Source organism: Globicephala melas, chromosome 11, assembly GCF_963455315.2.
Source record: "Globicephala melas chromosome 11, mGloMel1.2, whole genome shotgun sequence".
Lineage (NCBI taxonomy): Eukaryota > Metazoa > Chordata > Mammalia > Artiodactyla > Delphinidae > Globicephala > Globicephala melas.
Genome location: NC_083324.2, coordinates 59,423,013 through 59,442,464, shown reverse-complemented (window position 1 = coordinate 59,442,464; position 19,452 = coordinate 59,423,013). Strand labels below are relative to the sequence as shown.

Here is a 19,452-nt window from a genome sequence, read left to right as displayed (position 1 = left end):
TCAAACTTACGAAGTAGAAAAGCAACTTAAGTCATAAAGCCCTGGAAGGAAATATGGACTATTAAGCAATAATTACTACCAATATAGGTAATCACATGTTGGGCATGTATGCAGACAGGCAAAAAAGGCATCTAAGATTTACAAGAATTTTCCAACTTAAAGTCTTTTCAAAACCTTTACTAACAATTGTGGATGTGTAAAAAAAAAATGGGGCTTTTTGGTAAGGCAGTTAAGTGAAAAATATGAGAACACATATTTGAACATGAGTGAACTATTTTACAGGGTTTTTGAGTGTGAACACTGGAAAACAGTCAACTATTCTATTTTACTAAGATACTATCTGAGAACGTCTTTAAAAAGTACGTTGTAACATTACTGTCCTACTGGGCCCAGGATTCTCTAGCCTCGCCAGCTTTCTTCAGGTCAACCTGGAGATGGGAGCTCAGGGCCTCAGTTTTCCTCCTCAGGTGTATTAATACAGGCTCTGAGTGGAGACTGAGGATGGAGAACAGGTGAGCAGTGTAAGGCTGCCTCAGATTTCTGCACTGATCTTAGAATTCGGCTAAGCATCCATATCTCCGACCCTTCGGAGAAAAAAGGAGAACTGATAAATTAGTCTCCATCACCCGCCTGTCACTTCCACAACCACACGAAACGCATGCCTACGCACTCCTCCCCATCCTCGTCCCCGCCCTTTACTGTAAAACAGAACCCCGCCAGCCCACCGCCCGGCGAGCGGCAGTGACGTCAGCCTCGAGGAGCGCATGCGCCATGCCTCGGGGTCCTCTTCCGTTCTTTTCCAGTAACGCTTAGGGTGGTCTCGGTGCTGTTGAAACTATAGTTCCCAGCGGCCGGCGCGGCGGAGGAGGGAGGCCGGGACTGCGCCAGGGAGGCCAGGCACAGCGGGCCTAGCGGGCCACTCCTCCTCGGGAAGCGGTTTTGCAGCCCTTTCCGCCCGCGGTGTCGGCGGCTCGGCGGCGTCCTCGGCTCGGCACGCACGCGGGGGCGGGTCACGGCGGCGTGTGGCTGGCTGGCCGGCGGGTTCGGCGGGGAGGCTGAGGCGGCGGCGGGGACGGCGGCAGCGTGGGTGCCGGCAGGCGGGCTGTCGGGGAGATGGGAGACCCAGGGTCGGAGGTGAGTAGCGGGCTGGGCACGGTGTGGTGCGGGGTCCGGGGGGTGCTGGGCCGGGCCTTGGGGCCTGGGGGACGAGGGTGCCTCAGCAACAATGGCCGCCCGGCCCGGCTCGGGAACCTCTGCTCGGCGCGGGCGCGGCGTGGGTTCCGAGGCCGACTGCCTCTTGGGGGAGCGTGCTCCCTGCTCCTCGGGAGAAGGGACGCGGAGGGGCCCCTGCGGTCCACGGACGCGAGCTCGGGCTCGCGGAGGCTGGGGCTCCGTTAGGTCTCCGCGAGAGCTTTCGTTCTTCGTTCCCTTAGGAAAAATCTTCTGTAAGTGCGGGGTTGTCTAGATAACCGTGTTTTGGCTTATTTTATAGATAATAGAATGTGTCCCTCCAGCTGGGCCTGAGGCGTCCGAGTCAACACCCGAGGAAAATGAAGATGACATTCAGTTTGTTAGTGTAAGTAGCGACGATATTCGGGTTTTTCCGAGTCAGAGACTATGCGTGATAAGCCGTGATGTGATTACCTCTCACCTGTTTGTTCATCATGCAGCAAACGTGTGTGAATGTCTGATAGAGACTGTACACTGTGGAGTAGGGCATAGGAGTAGGGAATTTGCCTGAAGAGGTGTCTGAGCAGCCCCAGTAGGCATCACAAAGCCTGTGGCCTGCGGTGCGTGTTGTACCCTGAATCTCGCCTCTCCCCCTGCACTTAGAGCCTTTCATGTACGCAGGGTTGTGGTCTCCTAAGAGTGTTTTGAAATGAGACAAGAGTAACTTCTAAAAGATAGCACACAGGTTAGGGAGAAGGGGCGGCTAGTGATGAGGAATGAGGTAGAAAACCAGAAGGGCTGCAGGAACTCAACTTCTGAGCCTGTGTGTCTCCATAACGTGAAGGCGGGTGGCTTGAAGACTTCACTAAGCTCCGAGCTCATCCTGTTTACAGCACAGTCCAGCAGGCGAGGTTCACAATGAAGGGCCCGTATCACCAGGAGCATCCTGTATCTTTCTGTTTTTATTCCCTTCGGACAGTAGTTTTCAAGCATTAGTAAGTAGAAGTGTGTGGATTCCCGGGCCTCACTCCAGACCTATGGAATCAGAAATGGGAGGTGGGGCCCAGGAATCTTCATGTTGGTGCAAATGCGGGGGTGTATGAAGCTGTGAACACACTTTGTAAAACATTGGTTGCAAAAACTGAAGGGGGTGCTATGATACATTTGAGGATAATTTCCACCCCACACTGTTAAAGTTTTATAAAGGCTCTGCTAAAAGTAGTATCTCACTTAGCTAGAGAATCCTTCTACTGTAAATGATTCTTTTTGAATACTGTAGTTGAGGTTTGCTATTAAAGGTGTATAATCTTTCTTTAATTCCCTGTCTGATGTGTATTTGTGTTTGTTGGTTCTTGGACAGTTTTGAAAAACTGGTTATTAAACAGTGTCTTCTGTGTACCCCAACATTAGGCCATTGTGATGCATTGTTGTATTGTGTTTCAGTGGGTTTGTTTAGGAGTCTTTCACAAGATCATTTCTTGGGTTTTTTTGTCTTTGCCCATGCATATGGTGCTGTATCCTTTTCATTTTAAACTTTAAAGGTTTGGCGGGGGTGGTAGAAGAAATTGTATCCTGCCTGTTCCTTCACTGTGAGTTGAAGTATGTTTGGCTCTTCAGGACAGATATTTCAGGTTCTCCCTGAATATGGGTATATTTGTGAATGGAGAATATTTACCTTGGTATTTTGTGGAAATTAAAGTAAGAGGGACACACTTCTTTATGAACTATGGGGCTTACTTTGAGAATCATAGATGGAATCTACAAAAATAAGATTAAAAAATATATATATATAGGTACTGTGTGGAGTGAAGAATGGTGGTGTAGCTTGTCAGTACTTAATGTAAGCATGTATTAGACTGAAGTTTAAGAATAGTCTTTTAAGTTAAATATTATTTTAAATGTAGAGAATCTGTTATATCTTTGCATCCAGAGTAAAAATACACAGTCAGTGAATATGTGTCCATCTTGATACATCTTATATTTATCTCTGTTTCCAAATATAAATTCAAAGGTTTGATAGTTCAAAATGGAGAAGTGAATTATATGTATTAAATGCAATTACAGTACTAGAAGAAACCTATTAAAAACATTCCTTATGCCTTTATGGTGATAACACTTCAATGTATTAATGATACCTTAATTCTATTTTAAAATACATTAGAGACAGAATCTTCTCTCTCTAACCCAATCTTATACTTGACTCCTCAGGTAGTGCTTGTTCAATAAAAATAATAAATAGTCTGTGCTTAAGATTTCTTCAGATACAAAAAGAACATTGTGATATTACTTCTTGATTTACACTGGTTTGGATTTCTTAGTTCATTCTTAGCCTAACTTTCCCATCTTTAATCCGCATGGTGGCACAGTAGTTTTTGTGTGGTTTAGAAAATACAGAGTTTGAAACTAAGCATATTGAAGGAACGGAAGGATATAGATGTGGAGGTGCAAAAATGAGCCCTTTCATTTAAATTTTATTGAAATACACATACAGAGAATTGCACAGTTCATAAGTGTACCGTCTGATTTTTGCGAAGCCAATACACATGTGTAAACAGTGCTTTAACTCAAGAGACAGAATATTACTATACAAACTTTTCATTTAGGTCTTTTGCTCTAATTTTCTGTTTAATTTAGTAATATGATCCCTTATTCAGCCACCATATTTATTCTCTGCATTCTTTGAAACTGCAGATATGTTAGTTAATTTACTCCCAGAAAACTGTTTTAACTCAGGGCTAATGACGTGATCTTTCACAGTGCTACTCTAGATACAAAGGTATAAAAACTGCTGAGACAGCCTGTCATAATCTTGATAACAGCACATGAGATTTAGGCTTCAACCAAGATGATTGGTATAATGTGGAATCATTGAACATGTGGAATATTTGCATATTTTCATAAATTACTTCGGGGGGTCATGGACAAATAATGAGGGTGTCTTTTGGCTGCGTGTCTTGGGGTTGTATTAGCTCAATAAATAAAAATAATGTTGGAGCAAAGTCCTGAATTAAGTACCTTAGAACTACAGAGATTAGTTGGAAGTACATCCTACCCGTAAGTGTCAGTATTTCAGTGTGAGAGATGAGATAGGGATGAGGACTTTGTAAATAGTTCTAGTAGAAAGTTCTTTTATAAAAAGTACAAGGTGCTGTAAAAAAAAAAAAAAAGACATACGATTTTCAGTTTATTTTTCATAGGAAGCATTTAGTGTTTGTATGTGTTTAAAAGAGTATTTTAAGAAGAAACAAGGAAAGTCATCAAAATGGGAGAGCAGAGAGGATTATGCTTAGTTCTGAAGGGTACTTTTTTTTAAGTGGGAGAAGGAAGGATGGGCCGGATAGTATAGATTTTGAATTGTGGACTAAATTTGAACTTAGAGCAGGCATTTGGGAATCATTTGAAATGTTTGAATCGGGCGGGACTGCAGAAGTAAACTATGTCCCTAACTTCTCTATGTGGGGGAAAAAACCCGTGTTTTGCTTCTGCCTGAGCTCCTGCCCCTAAATTGTGTGGCTTTGGAGTAGAATCCTTTGATTTTGTTACTGGTACAGAGGGGATGAGAATGATGGTTCACTAGTTGATGGATGAAGCAAATTTAAATAAAATACCTTGTAATTGGAGGACCACATGCATTTATACTTTTTAAGAATATAAGCAGCCATTATAAATGTAGTAAGAAATTGCCTTTTCTTGATATTTGTATTATAATTATTACTGTTTGAGGAGAATTAATAACTTATTTTTTGGCTAGTGTTGTGAGTTATTCAGAGTTGGGGACAGTAGCAGGTAGACTTTTTCCTCAAATTAAAGGAAGAGAAAGTATCTTATCTCTGAAACTTAGGAAATAAGCATTGATTTAAACATAGTGTGTATACTTGGAACTGCCTCAGAATTATGTGATTAGAGACCACACAGCCAATGATGTGATTAGAGAACCAGATGGGCCTCAGTTAGTTTTCTCCTTTGTTAAATGGTACAATAGTGAAGTAATGTGGGGATTGAATGAAATAACATACGTGAAAAGTTTAGTACCTTTGCCTGTACAGGGCTCAGTGACACATGTTCCCGATTAGAGTAAAATCAACGGAGTACCAAAGGGTTTTGATTCCTTAGGTTCGTTATGGTGGAAGTTTGGCCATATCCACTGTGAAAATTAGCTACAGTTAGAGTGTTTGTTTATAAGTAATATTTTCCTTTGGAATATCTATCTTCCGTTGTTTTTCCACTCAGCCTCTTTGCCTTTTTAGGTCTCAAACACATGCTGTCTTCTCCTACCATTCTGTCAGTTATAACTCCATAATATTCGTTGAGTGAATGAATACTCTCAATGACCCCTGCTTTTTCTCATGTATGGACTTCCTATCCTGATTCTTTTTATTCTGCTCTCTTAATTAGTGTGAATCATAAGTTGTCATTGTTCAGTAGTTCAGAGGTGGCTGGGTATCAGTTTAGTGGTTGACCCCAGCAGGATATTTATGCTACTTTTTCTCATCTGTCCTTACTCCTGCCCTTTCTCCTGTTTCTGCAGCTACTTTTTCATCTTGTTTGTGACCATTTTCCTGCCCATTCTACTTTGTGCTTTGTGCCCAGTTATCCTTTCATCTCCCTTTTTTCTCTACCTGCCAACCCTTCATGGAAGCTCTGCCCCAGCCTCTGTGTGTTTCTGGTACCTCAGGGACTTTCTTGGTGTGCTGCTTCACTGGGCGTGTAATAAAAGTTCCTAACGTACATTTCTTGAGGAGAGCAAGCTATTATATTTTTATCTCCTCTACTACCTTCTTGGATTGAATGTATGATTTTGATAACCTTATTACAAATGGTAGGTTTGGGTCTTAAAGTAGGTGATTCATCTCTGTTGACCACACATTGCAGAATATCTGTCTCTCTAATCCTCTTTTTAAATGTCCATTTTTACAGCTCAGGCAGAAATCCTAATTACTTTATTACATGAGCCCTGCCCAGAAGTTTTGCTCTCTGGTTTTATCTTAGTGGCTAAATCACCACCTGCAGGGAAAGCAGTTTCCTGCTTGGAGAGAAGTTGCAGCCTAGGGGAGAAATACACTGTCTTTGAGACTGGATGCCTCCTCTCAGGAAGAGGATCTTTAACTAGATCTTAGCTTCTGTCTCTTGACCTGAGGTCTTTTTCTCTTAATTTTTCCACTGAATATATCACTTTGGCTTCCCAACAGCCGTCTTTCCCAATCCTGAGAAATCTTTCCCTCAGCCATGTTCTCCCCCATGTCCCTTTCTCTTGTTTTAAACATAGTAGAATTTTTCAAAGAATAATCTTTACTCTTGGCCTTTACTGCCTCATTTTCAGCTTAATTTTTTAGAGCCTGACTGGTATGCTCACTGCTATCTTGAAAGTTGCTCTGTTTGTTGTTAAATTCAGTGGCATTTTTTTTTTTTCGGTGCTCAGTGTTTTTGGCCACATTTAGCATTGACACCTTTTCATTGAGGTTTTCTCTGTCTTTAGGTTCTTTGAATTTGTGCATTTCTGATTCTTCTCAGATCTCTGATTACCTACTTAGCTCTTCTTCCTAAATCCTAAAATTCCATCATTTCCTCAAGAGCCTCCTTGAATCCCTTCTTTCTCCTCTTTGCTTTCTTCCTTGGCAATATCATAGTTTCAGTTTAGTTCTAGAGTTACTAGTCTTGTAGGGGAGCATCTTTCCAGTCTCCACTTCCAGTTACGTTCCTATACCCAGATTACAGGCTTGCATTTCCAGCTGTCTGCCAGGTGCCTCTGTGTACCCCTCGTACATCATCCCATTATGGCCAAAGGAATGCCAGCTCTGTCTTTGTATTCCAAATTTATGTTTATCCTTTAGTCTCCTAAGCTTGAAACCTTAGTGACCACTTTGACTCCTTGTGGTTGTTGGGGTTTTGTTTTTATAGTCAATCATTTTTTGTTTTTTGTTTTCATCTTACCTGTATATCCTTTTGTATATGCACCACAGCATCACTGTTATTTTTGCCATCACCACTATTTTAGTTTTGCATTATTATGTGTGTGGACTGATTAATTATCCTGCTTTCTATACTTCTCTATGTGATTAATCTTCTTAAGGTAAGCTCTCATGATCTTATTCCCATCTTAGTATTTATTGATTCCCTTTTGCCTACAGAATAAAATCTAGGCTTTTAAGCTTAGCATTCAAGGCTTGGTCTGCCGTGGAGTCAGTATGGATGGAAAGAAAAGATGAAGGAGAACCAGGTTTGATGTGTGACTGTAGGAGTCGGAAGTACAGCCTAGTTCCTAGTCAGAGATACCCATCCCATCTGAAAAGCATTGGCTTACAGTATCTGACCTTGTAGCACTATTCCTGTGTTAATAATCCTCTCCCCAAGGAATCAACACAGTCCTAATACCCTACCTTGGCCGAGTCTCTTTTAGGTCTTGTCATCATTTCTTAGTCTTGTGCTATGAATATTTTCATCTGCATTTGTTTTGATTATTTTCTACCACCCATAAGGCTTCCTCTTCAGAAGAGTTCTTGCCAATAAATCCCAGCATCGACAAAAAGGATTGTTTTAAATGCTAATTTAGTTTGAATAACTCTCCATGACTTGTTAATTTGTTCATTTTTTCCTAGGAAGGACCATTGAGACCTGTTCTGGAATACATTGATCTGGTCAGCAGTGATGATGAAGAGCCTAGCACCTCTCAGAGTGAGGTAAGTATATTACATTTGACTTGCATTTCTTCACTTCTGGCATTTAAGAAGCATTCTCTAAAGAGAGTCATCAAATCAGCGATGGCTGTGTTTAGGTGCTATTGTGCTTTAGAGAACGGCCTGTTTCTGTTAGAATGGCCCTGAAAGGTAGTCCAGGGAGTCCTCTGCCCAGAAGATCTGCTTCCAGCTTTGTTCCTCTACTTTCAGCGAGGATTTGAAAGGATTATGTGACACAGGAAAGTTCTAAGCCTTGGAGGCCATATCTGATAAAAGGGAAATGGAATAAAACTGCAAGATTTTTGGCTCCCTTCTCCTTTCCTGTCTCTCCTCAGGTGCCCTGTAGAACTGGATCCTTTTCTTCCAGAACCATGTGGCCACAGAAAATTTGTTGTATCTTGGAAGAAAGGATATGTGAAGATCCTTTAGAAATGGAATATGGGGAAGGGTTGTGGATTATTCAGGCGTCATCCTTTTAACCTCCTCTTTCCCCCTCATATTTGGGGTTTTCTCTCTGACCTGTGATTTATTGGTTGTGGGTTTGACCTTTAAACTTATGCTTCCCCTACTCTGAGAACCAAAGTAGCTGAGCACTTTGTAGAAATCTTGTCTTTCATTTGTCTTAGCCCGAATTTCTGTTAATGGGCTCTTTTCTTGATTCATTAGAGAACTGGCTGTGTGTTCAAGGCGGCCAGAAAGCTACTTGCTGTATGATATAAAGTATTGGGACTTGAACTTGCAATCAAAATACCTAGGTTTTAGTGTCAGCTTTACTTCTTATTAAGTCTGTGAATTTGGATAAGTAGCTTTTTAACCTTAGTTTCTTTACCACATAAGAATAATACCTACCTCACAGGGTTGTTGTGAGGATGAAATGAGGTAACAAAGCTCCTTGAAAACTACAAACCGTAGAGTAGAACTGTGCAACTGGAAAATTTTGTTCATGGAGAGTGAATGAGAATTTTTAAAGGGATTTAAAAGTGACTCTGCAGTGCAGGACTTCTAGAAATGTTTTTTCTTCTCAGTGGAACTTTTCCCAAGTTCTCTTTGCCATTATTAACTTCTACTTGTTGCCTTACATATGTTGAATGGGATTTTTTTTTTAATTGTTTTCACCAATAGTCTTGCTGCCTCTTCTTATTCTAGCATGGGAACAAGCAGCAGGCTAGGATGGCACCCCTTGACCTGGGCTTGTTTTTACTCTTTTTCATAGACACAGTGCCAGGTTAATGCCAGTAGTTGGTTTGGGGCCTTTGGGGTAGTGAAATTTGTGGATTTGACTTCTGTGGTCCCCTTGCTGACCTGAAGTGGATTGTATATTGTTAATTATAATAATTTAAAAAATTGAGTTCTACTTACTGGACATGCATCTCTGCACTTGAAAGTTAACATATTAAAAGCATATTTTTTTTCTTCCTTGGTTTTCTTGTTCATGTGGATAACCCAGAGAATGCCTGAGTCTAAGGTGCCATCCTCTGAGAGTCATCGCCCAGAAATGTGCTCTAGCTGCAGTGTTCCTCTTCCCAGTGGAGACAGCAGCTCCTCCTCTGGGAGCTGTACCAGCAGTCCACACAGGATAGTTTCTCAACCTTCTTCTGTTGAGAACCCATTGGAGAACCAGAAAAGTGATCAAAGTAATTCAGTTATTAAGATCTCTGAGACAGAGACGCTTAAGCCATCACAAAATTGCCAGATTCTGCCTTCATCTCCACTTCTGGTCCCCCAAGAATCTTTGGCCTCTTCAGAGGTCAAGGAGGATTTACCTGTAGAGTCTTCTGCTTCACAGCACGGACAGGATGCCATCCTCTATCTCCAGACACAAGTGGCTGAGATGTCCCGAGTGATACGTGATCTGCAGTCCAGGAGCTGTTTTCGATTTCATCATTCTAGGCCAAGTAAGAATTCCTCGGTTCCTTGGGACATCTCTACCTCCAAGGAAGAACATTTATCCACAGTGGAAGAAGAAGCTGACTGCAAATCCCCCTCAGCTGATGACAAAGGGCAGCCAGGTGACCCTAGTCAGTCTAGTTTCACAGGGCTTTTGAAAAGAATGGAACAAAGAGGTATTATCAAGAGAGTCACGTTACAGTCTGAAGCAGAACCATGTGAAGGGAAACCTGATTGTGTGTCTTCTAAGAAACGTTTGGTCCCTCCACTGCATCCTCTTCTGAGAATCGCCACCACTGAGGTTTTTAAAGACCCTGCTGATTGCCATCCTTCCTCCTTCATGGGACACAGGGTATATCCTGTGGCCAAGGATACCTCTCCTTTCCAACCAAATCCACCGGCCGGGGGCCCCATCGTAGAAGCATTAGAGCACAGCAAGAGAGGAAGCACAACATCACCTCTGGATTCTACCTCGAAAGAAATGGAGGTCATGGGTTGTAGATTCTACCATGCTGCTTCCATTGCAGCCCGAGCTGCTAGCTACATGGCCTATATGACTCAGTATCAGCGTAAACTCTGGGAAGACATGGAGGATCTGGTCCATGACCCAGAGTTTGATCGTGGAAAAGCAAGATGTATAATATCTGATGGTATGGATGCGGGCCTTTGGCAGCTTTGTACTACTAGGGATATAATGGACTCTGTGGTCAGAGTTATGGCAATGGCAATAGACTACAGAAGGCAGGCTTGGCTTCGACTCACATCTCTCACTAAGAAAACCCAAGAGAAGATCTCACACTTGCCCTTTGACGGTACTTCCCTCTTTGGACAAGATGTGAATGCTGTAGTTGCCGAAGAAAACAGTATAAAGGAAAATGACTATAAAGACCACAGCAAATACTATAACCAACATCGATACTTCTATAGTCATGACCAGAAAGCACATTATCACAGTAGAGGATACTCCAGAGGGGATTGGTACAAACCCCGAAACCACCCCTATAGATACAGGAAAAAGGGAGAATCTCCAGAACGCCATGGGTACAAGAATTAGTAACCCATTCACGTTCAGCAGTGCACCTGTCCAAGATGCTGACTGTGCTACTTGCTCCTCCCATCCACACAGGATCTACAGGTAGGAGGGCACCTCAGAATCTGAACGCATGGCTGGAATGATCACAGCTGACATTTGAATTCTAGACTTTTAGAATGAAGTAAATAATAAAGAGACTCATGCTTTCTTGGCCAAGTGAGTGGTAGAGACGTTCAGTAGGGTTGAACAAAGGTTTACCTGTTATTTCTAGTCCAAAATAAGTCTAGAGGAGGGTACTCAGGAATGTGAATCCTCTTATGATTAAGGAAAAACATAAATATTTCTTCCCCCTCAGGAAAATCTCACTGGTAAACTGAGGACTAGGAGATTTTGGATCTGGAAATAACCTACTACTAGATCTCTAACACCAGAGGCAGATCCTTCGTTTTTAGGTCATCAGTGCTTCCTTGTTTAGGCTTCCGTTTGTCAGATCTTCACAAAACGACAAATCTGTTATAATCTCTTTATGTCAGGGTGATCAGCTCACCAAGTGTCCATACTACTGTCAAGCTCTGTGAGACTTCAGAATCAGCCTTGAAGCTGTATATCAAGAACTAAAATTCAAATCAAAATTTGCAAAATCCAGTTTGCTTCCAGTGGGGTGGCTAGATGTCCCAGGTCTACTGTGGACACCAGCTGGAAGAAGACTTTCCTACCTGTGACATCTCTGTAGAAACTTTCACAGTAACTGTCTTCACCACCCAAAGCTACACAGAGAATTCTCTGCAGTTGTCACTCCTAAGTCTGTCAAGCTCTCATATATCACAAGCTGTGAGACCTGGTCATGGTGTTCTCACAGGATAATCTGGGCCTTTCACCAAGATGACCTTGACTCCCTTCTAAACTCTTGAGCTCCGTAATTCATCACGCTCTAAATACAAAAAAGATAATGCACATTAGTGCCCTGGAAATCAAGGATGTTACACCATCCAGGCATGCAAATCTGAACTCTTGAAAGAGCAAGAATTCCAAACATGCCTGACAATCTGGTCCTCTGATTATAATAAAGAGGGATGCCATCAGTCTAGATTTTACTGAGAAATCCTTCAGATTCAGAGTGTAACTGTGGATGTAGTAGAGAGAACATCTCATGCACTTCTCTTTCTGGATGTCCATTAACGGTTTCTCAAGACTTCAGTGGTGTGTTCTTGGTTTACTGGTCCCTTAATCTAGTCAGACTCTTACCATGAGAGACGACTTATCTTTTCGTTCTCAGTTCTTCGCATTATGATTTCTCCGTCAGACTGGAACTGGCAGCAGATACCTCAGTTACATGTCCTACAGTATCTGTCTCGAGGCAGTGGCTGTGCAGTGCCCAGCCCTTAGACCCTTGTCTTCACATCATGACTTCAGTGTTGGAGAAACTGCCAAATTGGAGGGGTCTGAATACATCATCTAGAATTATTTGCTTGGCCAAATAGAAAAAAATATTATCAGTAGACTCATAATTTTGTAATTTCTTGGTTTGTCGAACATCTGCATTATTATTATTTTTTCATCTGCTTGACCGTAGTATTTTGGGTCTACTGTTAGTGGACCATGACACTGTTTTCAGGTTTATATGGTTTCTGTTTCTTGCCATGGTTCCTGCAGACTGGTGACTGATGCTTTCCCTGGTGCCCCACTTTTTGATAGTTTATTGGAAGCCCATTCCCCCTCCTCATCATAACCATATTCAGCACCCTTTTTGTTTACTTTTCTTCCTCTCCCTGTTTGTGCTGTAGACGTTGAAGATGCAAATATCCCTACTTGGAAGAAGTTATTTTATTTTGTCAGATAGTTTCAGGGTACTGTATTGATTCTGTTTGTCCTATTTGTAGATGAAGCTTAAGCTGCAGTCTTGATAGAGTCTCCTCTTGGCACATTTGGTCAAGTCATATCTAGAGTTAACATTTACCTTTAATTTTTCTATACTTTTCACAAAGTTTTACTTCTGTTTTAGGTCCATGCCAGTGCTCTAAAAATTCTTTCAAATTGAACACTAGAAGAGCACTGATACTGTCTAAAAAGAAACAAGGGCCTAAGAAGTCATACGAAGATTTTTATAGTTCACGACGTGTACTCTACCAGTTCAGCAGTCTCATGTGCCCTTGCTGTAGCACCGTAGTTTTCTTCTGTGAAAGGACTAGTCGTGGGAAACTTGCTGGAGAGAGAGATCTTGACACTTTTCTGTACGGCTGCACATAGATGTTCCCAGTTGTCTGAGGCTGCTTCGCACTGCTCCCACTTTTCCATTTCTCCCCGTCCCTTCCCTGAATTGCATACTGTGTCACCAACTTGATGATTTTTGAGATACTCTTATTTTCCAAAATTCAAACCAAAATTATGTTGCTTGAAGACCTGGTTCTCTGAAACTGCTCTGGCATTTCCACCTAACCTGCTCTTTTTAATTTTTTTATATTTAATTGTGCTTAAAAAAAGACAAAACATAAAATTTACCATCATAACCATTTTTAAGTGTATAGTGGAGTAGTGTTAACTGTTCTCAATGTTTGTAGAGCAGCATTGCTGCTATCTTCATTTTGTGTTATGTTGCTCCGTAGCAACAAGTAGCATTGCTTTGCCACTCTCTGATTGATATGCCCAAGCATCTCCAGAGATCTTTCCTGAAAATAAAAAGGTATTGAGATATCATGGAACTGGTGGTCAGGTGGCTAGCTTCTGAAGGGGTTCGGCAGTTGCGTGGGGATGGGGCAGAACACCGAAGTGTGGGAGCAGGTTTAGCTGTAGATTGGGTGCTTGACTGCAGAAGAAACAATATTCTTAACCTGTTTTTTAAGATTAGTTTAAAGTCTTTCTCTGGCATACTTGAATGATGATGGTGTTATAAAACTAAAAACAGGGATTTGGTGTAGGGAAACAGCCCTAATAGACAACCATAGTAGTGTATGGAATTCATAATTAGATAACAAGTTTTCACATCATGTCTGCCATTTGCAGAGCCTTCAACAAGATTCTCCATCAGGCCAGCCTCTGATGTTTGAACAGCTCTAGGTCTTCTAGGAGGCCTAGCAATCATCGCAAGTTGAGTGATTTGGTGTTCTTGAAAGGGATGCGTCTAATGATCCTTTTTCTTTAAAATGTTATAGTTTGACGAGACATAAAATGTATGTGGAAATGATATGATTTCTCATGGTTACTGTGTGTACACAGAAATGCTGTTTCTATTCATTGTTATATGAAGTGCCTTTTTAAATTTCACACTATTGTTTAAAACTTAACATTTTAATGTGTTGCATATGTTGCTGGTGATATTTATGTAAATTCTGTACAGTGATTTTTTTATCTTGTAGTTTATTCGTCTTCTGTACAATTGCACTATCTAAATGTACTCTCCTTCTGAATGTTACTTTGTTTTCATTACAGCACTATTGATCCATTTCAGAAGGTTATAGAGTATGTCCCTCCCCCTTTATTTAAATAACTTCACAGTAGTTATTTTAGTTTTTAGTGATTGGCTCAGTTTTCTGGGCATTGAGGCAGCTTTGTTTTCTATATCTAGGTTCTAGGTTTCTGATTGAACCATTTGTCTCATGTCTAACCTTGTTCTTAGCCATGGTAACACAACTTCAATTTGGTAAGTGGGTGTGTTTACTCAGTAATACGTAACAAGGACATTAGGAAAATGAGTACATTTGTTGACACTTTATCTTTTTTTTTAAGACTGTGTGACAGCTTATCAGTGTAATTGCATTTAAACATTATTGTTATTATTATTATTATTTACTGTGTGGCAGCTTCTTTATCAGTATAATTCCATTTATTTACCTAGCCCTCAAAATGTCATTTTGAGGGGAGCATAAACTCAGGCTCCTTGGGTACTGTTTAGTATATTACATTACTATTATACTAATAATTTACTGAATGATACCTAAGTGACCTGATTGATAATGTCCTTAAGGCCTGCTCCATCCAGGATAACCTCTCAGGTACCGTGAACAAGGAGGTTGGAATCGACGCAATCCAGAATCCCTTCTAGCTGTAAACTTGGATACAGAGTTAAATGACATGGATGAACAGAGTTAAATGCCACATTCAGTATTCTTGAGGACATACTTTATTGGGATTCTGGTAAAGGTTAGAAATTATGGATTAGATCTTTGTAGAAATAAAGACTGCAATAACTGAAAACTTTTTTTTATTTTTTTTTAATGTGAGGCATGTTTTGCCCAGACTTGCACTGTTCAGGTTCCATTGTCTTTTGAAATTTACCATTCTTACTTAGTGGCTAGTCCAGTAATTGACTGTCAGATCTGTATGCATCTCCTTCTTGTCATTTAGTTGGCTGGACCTATTCTATATAGTTTTTCATTAGTGTTTACCCCAATCAGGTCTTCATTTTTCACTTAAGAAAATAAACAGGTGGAAGTCGTCAGTAAGCTGATGATGATCACTGTATTGAATGCAAATCTTTCAGTTATTTATCCAGATATAACAAGTTTTGTAAGCCATTAAAATATGTTGTGGAATGTCTTTTCCTGGATGAATGATGAGAATATTGTTTTATTAAATCTTTTTTTCTTGTATTGATTAGTGGGATGATATCTTTGTACTACTTTGTCTTTTCATTTGCTTGACTTTATAAGAATGAAACCTTTTTTATAGTAGTGTTTGGTACCATTGAGATACTACTCAAAATTAGGTTTGCTTCCCGTGGATATATCTGGAAGTGATCACAGGCCAACCATGTCCTTTTGTTGTTAGCATCTCAGTTATTTCATTCTTTGTATTGGGTCTTTTCTTCCCCTTTATGTAAAACCCCTTTCTAAAAGGATGTCTGATCTTCCTTAATCTCTTTGATGGAGATTATATTTTTTATTCTACCAGTCTATACTAGCCAGGATTTTGATGTGGCTTTTTATGTTTAAATACAATGCCTTCAGCATTATTGTAAGAGATTTTCTAGTTTTCTCTTAAAAATTTCCTTTTTAAAAAAAAAATAGCCAGTCCGGTCTCACAGTATTTGGCTATTGAACTTTCATCAGTTTTTAATGCCTTCTTGTTTACTGGTGGTAGTATTTTCTCATTTCTGTATAGTCTTTGTGCAAATGTATTATTACATGTAGTTTGTGGTCAATTGCATTTTTTCTCTCTAATAAAAATTTTAAGTTCATCATCATGAATTTATAGTACAGCCCTGACATACACTGTATCTTTAACATTAATCAGGTTTTTTTCTAGGGCATAAAAACTTTACTGGTTTTGTTGAGGTAACTGTCTATTTCAAATGGTCTGTTGGATTTTCTGATGCCTTGTCAATTCAATAAGACTTCTCAGGTTGTCTGTAGTTTCTTTTAGGACTTTGGAGATCTCTCAAGTTGTATTGCGTTTTCTAATATTCCTGAGTAGTGTATTCCTTGGTAGAAGTGAAAGCAGATCCTTTATATCTGGTAATATTAAAAGAAATTCTTTGACCTTAAATGGTTCAAATGTTATCTTGTGGGTTCTGTTAGTAGTCCCTTTGTAAGACTAACTTTCATATGCTTTTTTTTCCCCATGAGCTATCCTGTGCTTTCTGTTTTCTTTCATTACCCATAAAAGTGGCTCTATCACAGCATTCAATTTTAAGGGCTACAGTTAGACCTCTTGTTAACTCCTGGTTTTATGTTATGGCTGTGTTTCACATTGTCTTGACTTACAGTGTAGTGATGTGCTAAAATAATTATGTTTGTGGTCCTTCTTTCTATACTGCTTTTATTTAGTGAGGCAACAGTGATGTGGATGATAGGGGAAAAAGATATTTTCCAAGTCATTAAACATAGTTTAAAATTTTCAGTTCCATTTTAAAAAACATTTAATTACATTAAGCTTTCTGCTTTTAGGTGTGCAGCCCATTCCTTTCTGCCTTAGGGAGAACAATTGTAATTAGTTTCATTTAGATTCTTAACACAGGTTCGAATGCGTGTTGGTCTTTGCCTAATGGTTTATAACAGCTCCTGTTTTCTTTTGCTTTTGACAGAAATATATTTTGACAGATGTTGGAAGCTCTTTGATAGTATTGGGTCTAATTGGCATCTTCCTACCTGGGAAGGATTAGAGGAGAGAGCCTCTATTGATAGAACGTATACGTACCAGGCTGTCTGTTGGTTGCAAGGGACTCTTGAGGCAGAAATGCACTCTTATTTTGCAGATAAGGAAATGGAACTTATATTAAACAATTTGCTCAAGTGGTGAGCTTTGAATATACACTGTTCCTCCAAGTTTCAATTCAATGTGTACTCAGTGGCCTTCTTTTGTCTTTCAAGACGCCACTCAAATCTTAACCTCTCTGAGAAGGTAATTTGTCAAATAACTACCCTTCCCTGGATTTTGTGTTTATGGCCGTACTCTTATCCCTTATTACTTGATGTCTTTATTAACTAATTCCTGGTTATTTCACTTGTCCAGTCAGAAACCCTAACCTTCATTCTCACATTGAGTTTTCACTGTGCTGGACTGAGATGATTTCTGGATATGTTGTCGTTGGCTTCTGTTTCATGGATTTCTTATTTGTGTCCCATTCATTTTCAGCACTGATCATTTCAGTCATAGTTCTTGATGCTTGTGTTTTTCTTTGTTGTACCTCTTTTGTTCGTTATACGCTTTTTGTTTCAGATATACACTTAAATTTTTTTTTAACTGATGTCTTGAGGATACTGGCTTAATGAAAGGAAGGTGGAATGCTAAGCACATGGTATTTGAATTCCAGAGATCTTAATCTGAGTATTAACAAGTCACTTATTCTCTGAGACTAAGTTTTCCTACTCTCAAATGAGGTAATAATGCCTGGAACTTGAAAGCCTGATACAAATTTCCTTTCTATAGTGGTTATGCTGTTTCTACCCACATTTGTAGATTTCTCATAACTGTGGGATGGTATTGGATATAAATACAAATATACCTTAAGACGTATTTAATAGTATATAATAGTTCATTTCATGTCATCATGTCATGTTCCCCTTGTTTACAGTTTTTTTTAAGGCTGAACCATTAAGCTACATATAATACAAGCCCAACAATGGATTAAGTCATTGAAAGATGTATTTAAAATAAAATAGTCTCTTAAGTGCAAGCTAAGAAATGCTCATAATAAACAATAAGAAAAAAATTAAAAATAATGTAGAATGAAGAGCTAGAATGTATAGGTATGTGTATACAATTTTTGATGGATGGTATTTAGTCATTTTGTGTCTCTGATGGAAACAATCAGTACCTGCTATGTGCAAGCAGGCCCTGAGGAAGGTCTGTGGATACTGGGAGTTAATAAGAGATGGTATATTCTCTTGAGAAAGAAATACCAACACAGTGTAATTGTTCTATTTAGAGGAATGCCTATGATGAGGTTGGAACAAAAGAGAGGGCCATCTGAAGTGGTCCAGGAAAACTTTTCTTACCAGATGCTTGAGCTGTGGTTTGGAACGGGATTGGAACGGGATTGGGCTAGTGGAGAAACAGGAGCCAGACATTCAGGTGAAGGAATCAGTGTGTGCATGAGTGTGGGGAACATCGTGTATCTGGTTTTTCAGAATTATAAGGAACAGCCGCTATGGGCGCAATTGGAGGAGATGAGGTTGAAGAAAGGATAAATGTACATGAGAATGTATTGGTTCCTACCTATTCCAAGTGTACTAAGATACATAGCCATTACTTGTAAGGTCGTAGAAGTAGTCTGTCTAGAAGTTTCTTTGTCCACTATGGACATCTAGGCAGTTCCTTTTTTTCCTTGAACTGAGCCAAAGGAAAGCTCTCCATCAGTACACCTCTAGCCCCAGGGACGGCTCCAGCAGTGACAACAAACTGGGGCCCTGTGGGAGAACAGATTTGGTGATGAACAGGATGCTGCTGCTGAAGAGGGAGGGGCATTCCATCATGGTGGGCAGGTGCACACTGCAGGACCACCTGTGGGCCATGTTCCTCACTGCAGCTCAGTGTGGCTTGTTTCCCTGTGCATTGGCTTACAGATAATTTGAGCGTGGACTTGGAGAAAATGAAGGTATTTCTTCAAAAAATGTTGCTTTTTAGGAGATTGGAGATGTGTTGCACAGGGCCTGTGAACCTTGTGCCAGTGGCATCTCCCGCAGCACCTAGAGCACGTTTTGTCAACTTCCTTTTTGTTTTTTCTCTGCTTTGAGTTTCTTTCCTTGCTCTGGTTGCTACTTTCACCTTTTCTTATCTCTCTCCACAATTCTTTCTTTTCTTACTGTGCCAGAGGTAGAGCAGTGGCACTAAGGGTTGAAACATTGTAACTCCCTTTTGTTTTGTCACAGCTTCATTGTAGGAGATACTAAAAAATTCTCCTAAGTTCCAAGGTTGTTTTTTGGGGGGTTGGGGGGGGGTCCTGTGTCTAAAGAGAATCAAAATCATTCTGCCTAGGAGGAGAATTTTACAAATATAGATATTGGTAATTAACCCAAAAGACATTGTAGGAAGAATCTTATTGAAGAGGTTTGGTGGTACGAACCTTCTTCACTGAGTAGTACTTTACAGAATGGTGTATATCTATATGTATGTTTTAAAATTTGTTCCTATAAGGCATATGTTCCATGTACTTTGTATTTGTAAAGACTAACCAGTTTGGGGGTGGGAAGGAGATTGCTTTGTACAAAAGGGTTGTTTCCTGGTTTTAAAGCTTTGCTGCTGGAGATGGTA

The 19,452-nt window shown here is 40.2% G+C and overlaps 1 protein-coding gene across 2 annotated transcripts in view; it reads left to right on the top strand.

The window, feature by feature from the left end:
• Window positions 1–752: 752 nt before the first annotated feature.
• ZNF451 (zinc finger protein 451) overlaps window positions 753–19,452 on the top strand; it is an 85,164-nt gene continuing 66,464 nt past the window's right edge. Inside the window, exons 1-4 of one of the 2 annotated variants that reach the window (XR_004036026.2) lie at window positions 753–1,134; window positions 1,493–1,576; window positions 7,767–7,847; window positions 9,292–10,866. Coding sequence is in view for 1 of the 2 variants with exons in the window: in XM_030841020.2 (XP_030696880.1) it covers window positions 1,114–1,134; window positions 1,493–1,576; window positions 7,767–7,847 (186 nt within the window). In the remaining variant the exon portion in view is untranslated. The remainder of the gene's footprint in view (window positions 1,135–1,492; window positions 1,577–7,766; window positions 7,848–9,291; window positions 10,867–19,452) is intronic. The other variant, XM_030841020.2, reaches the window with a different exon arrangement.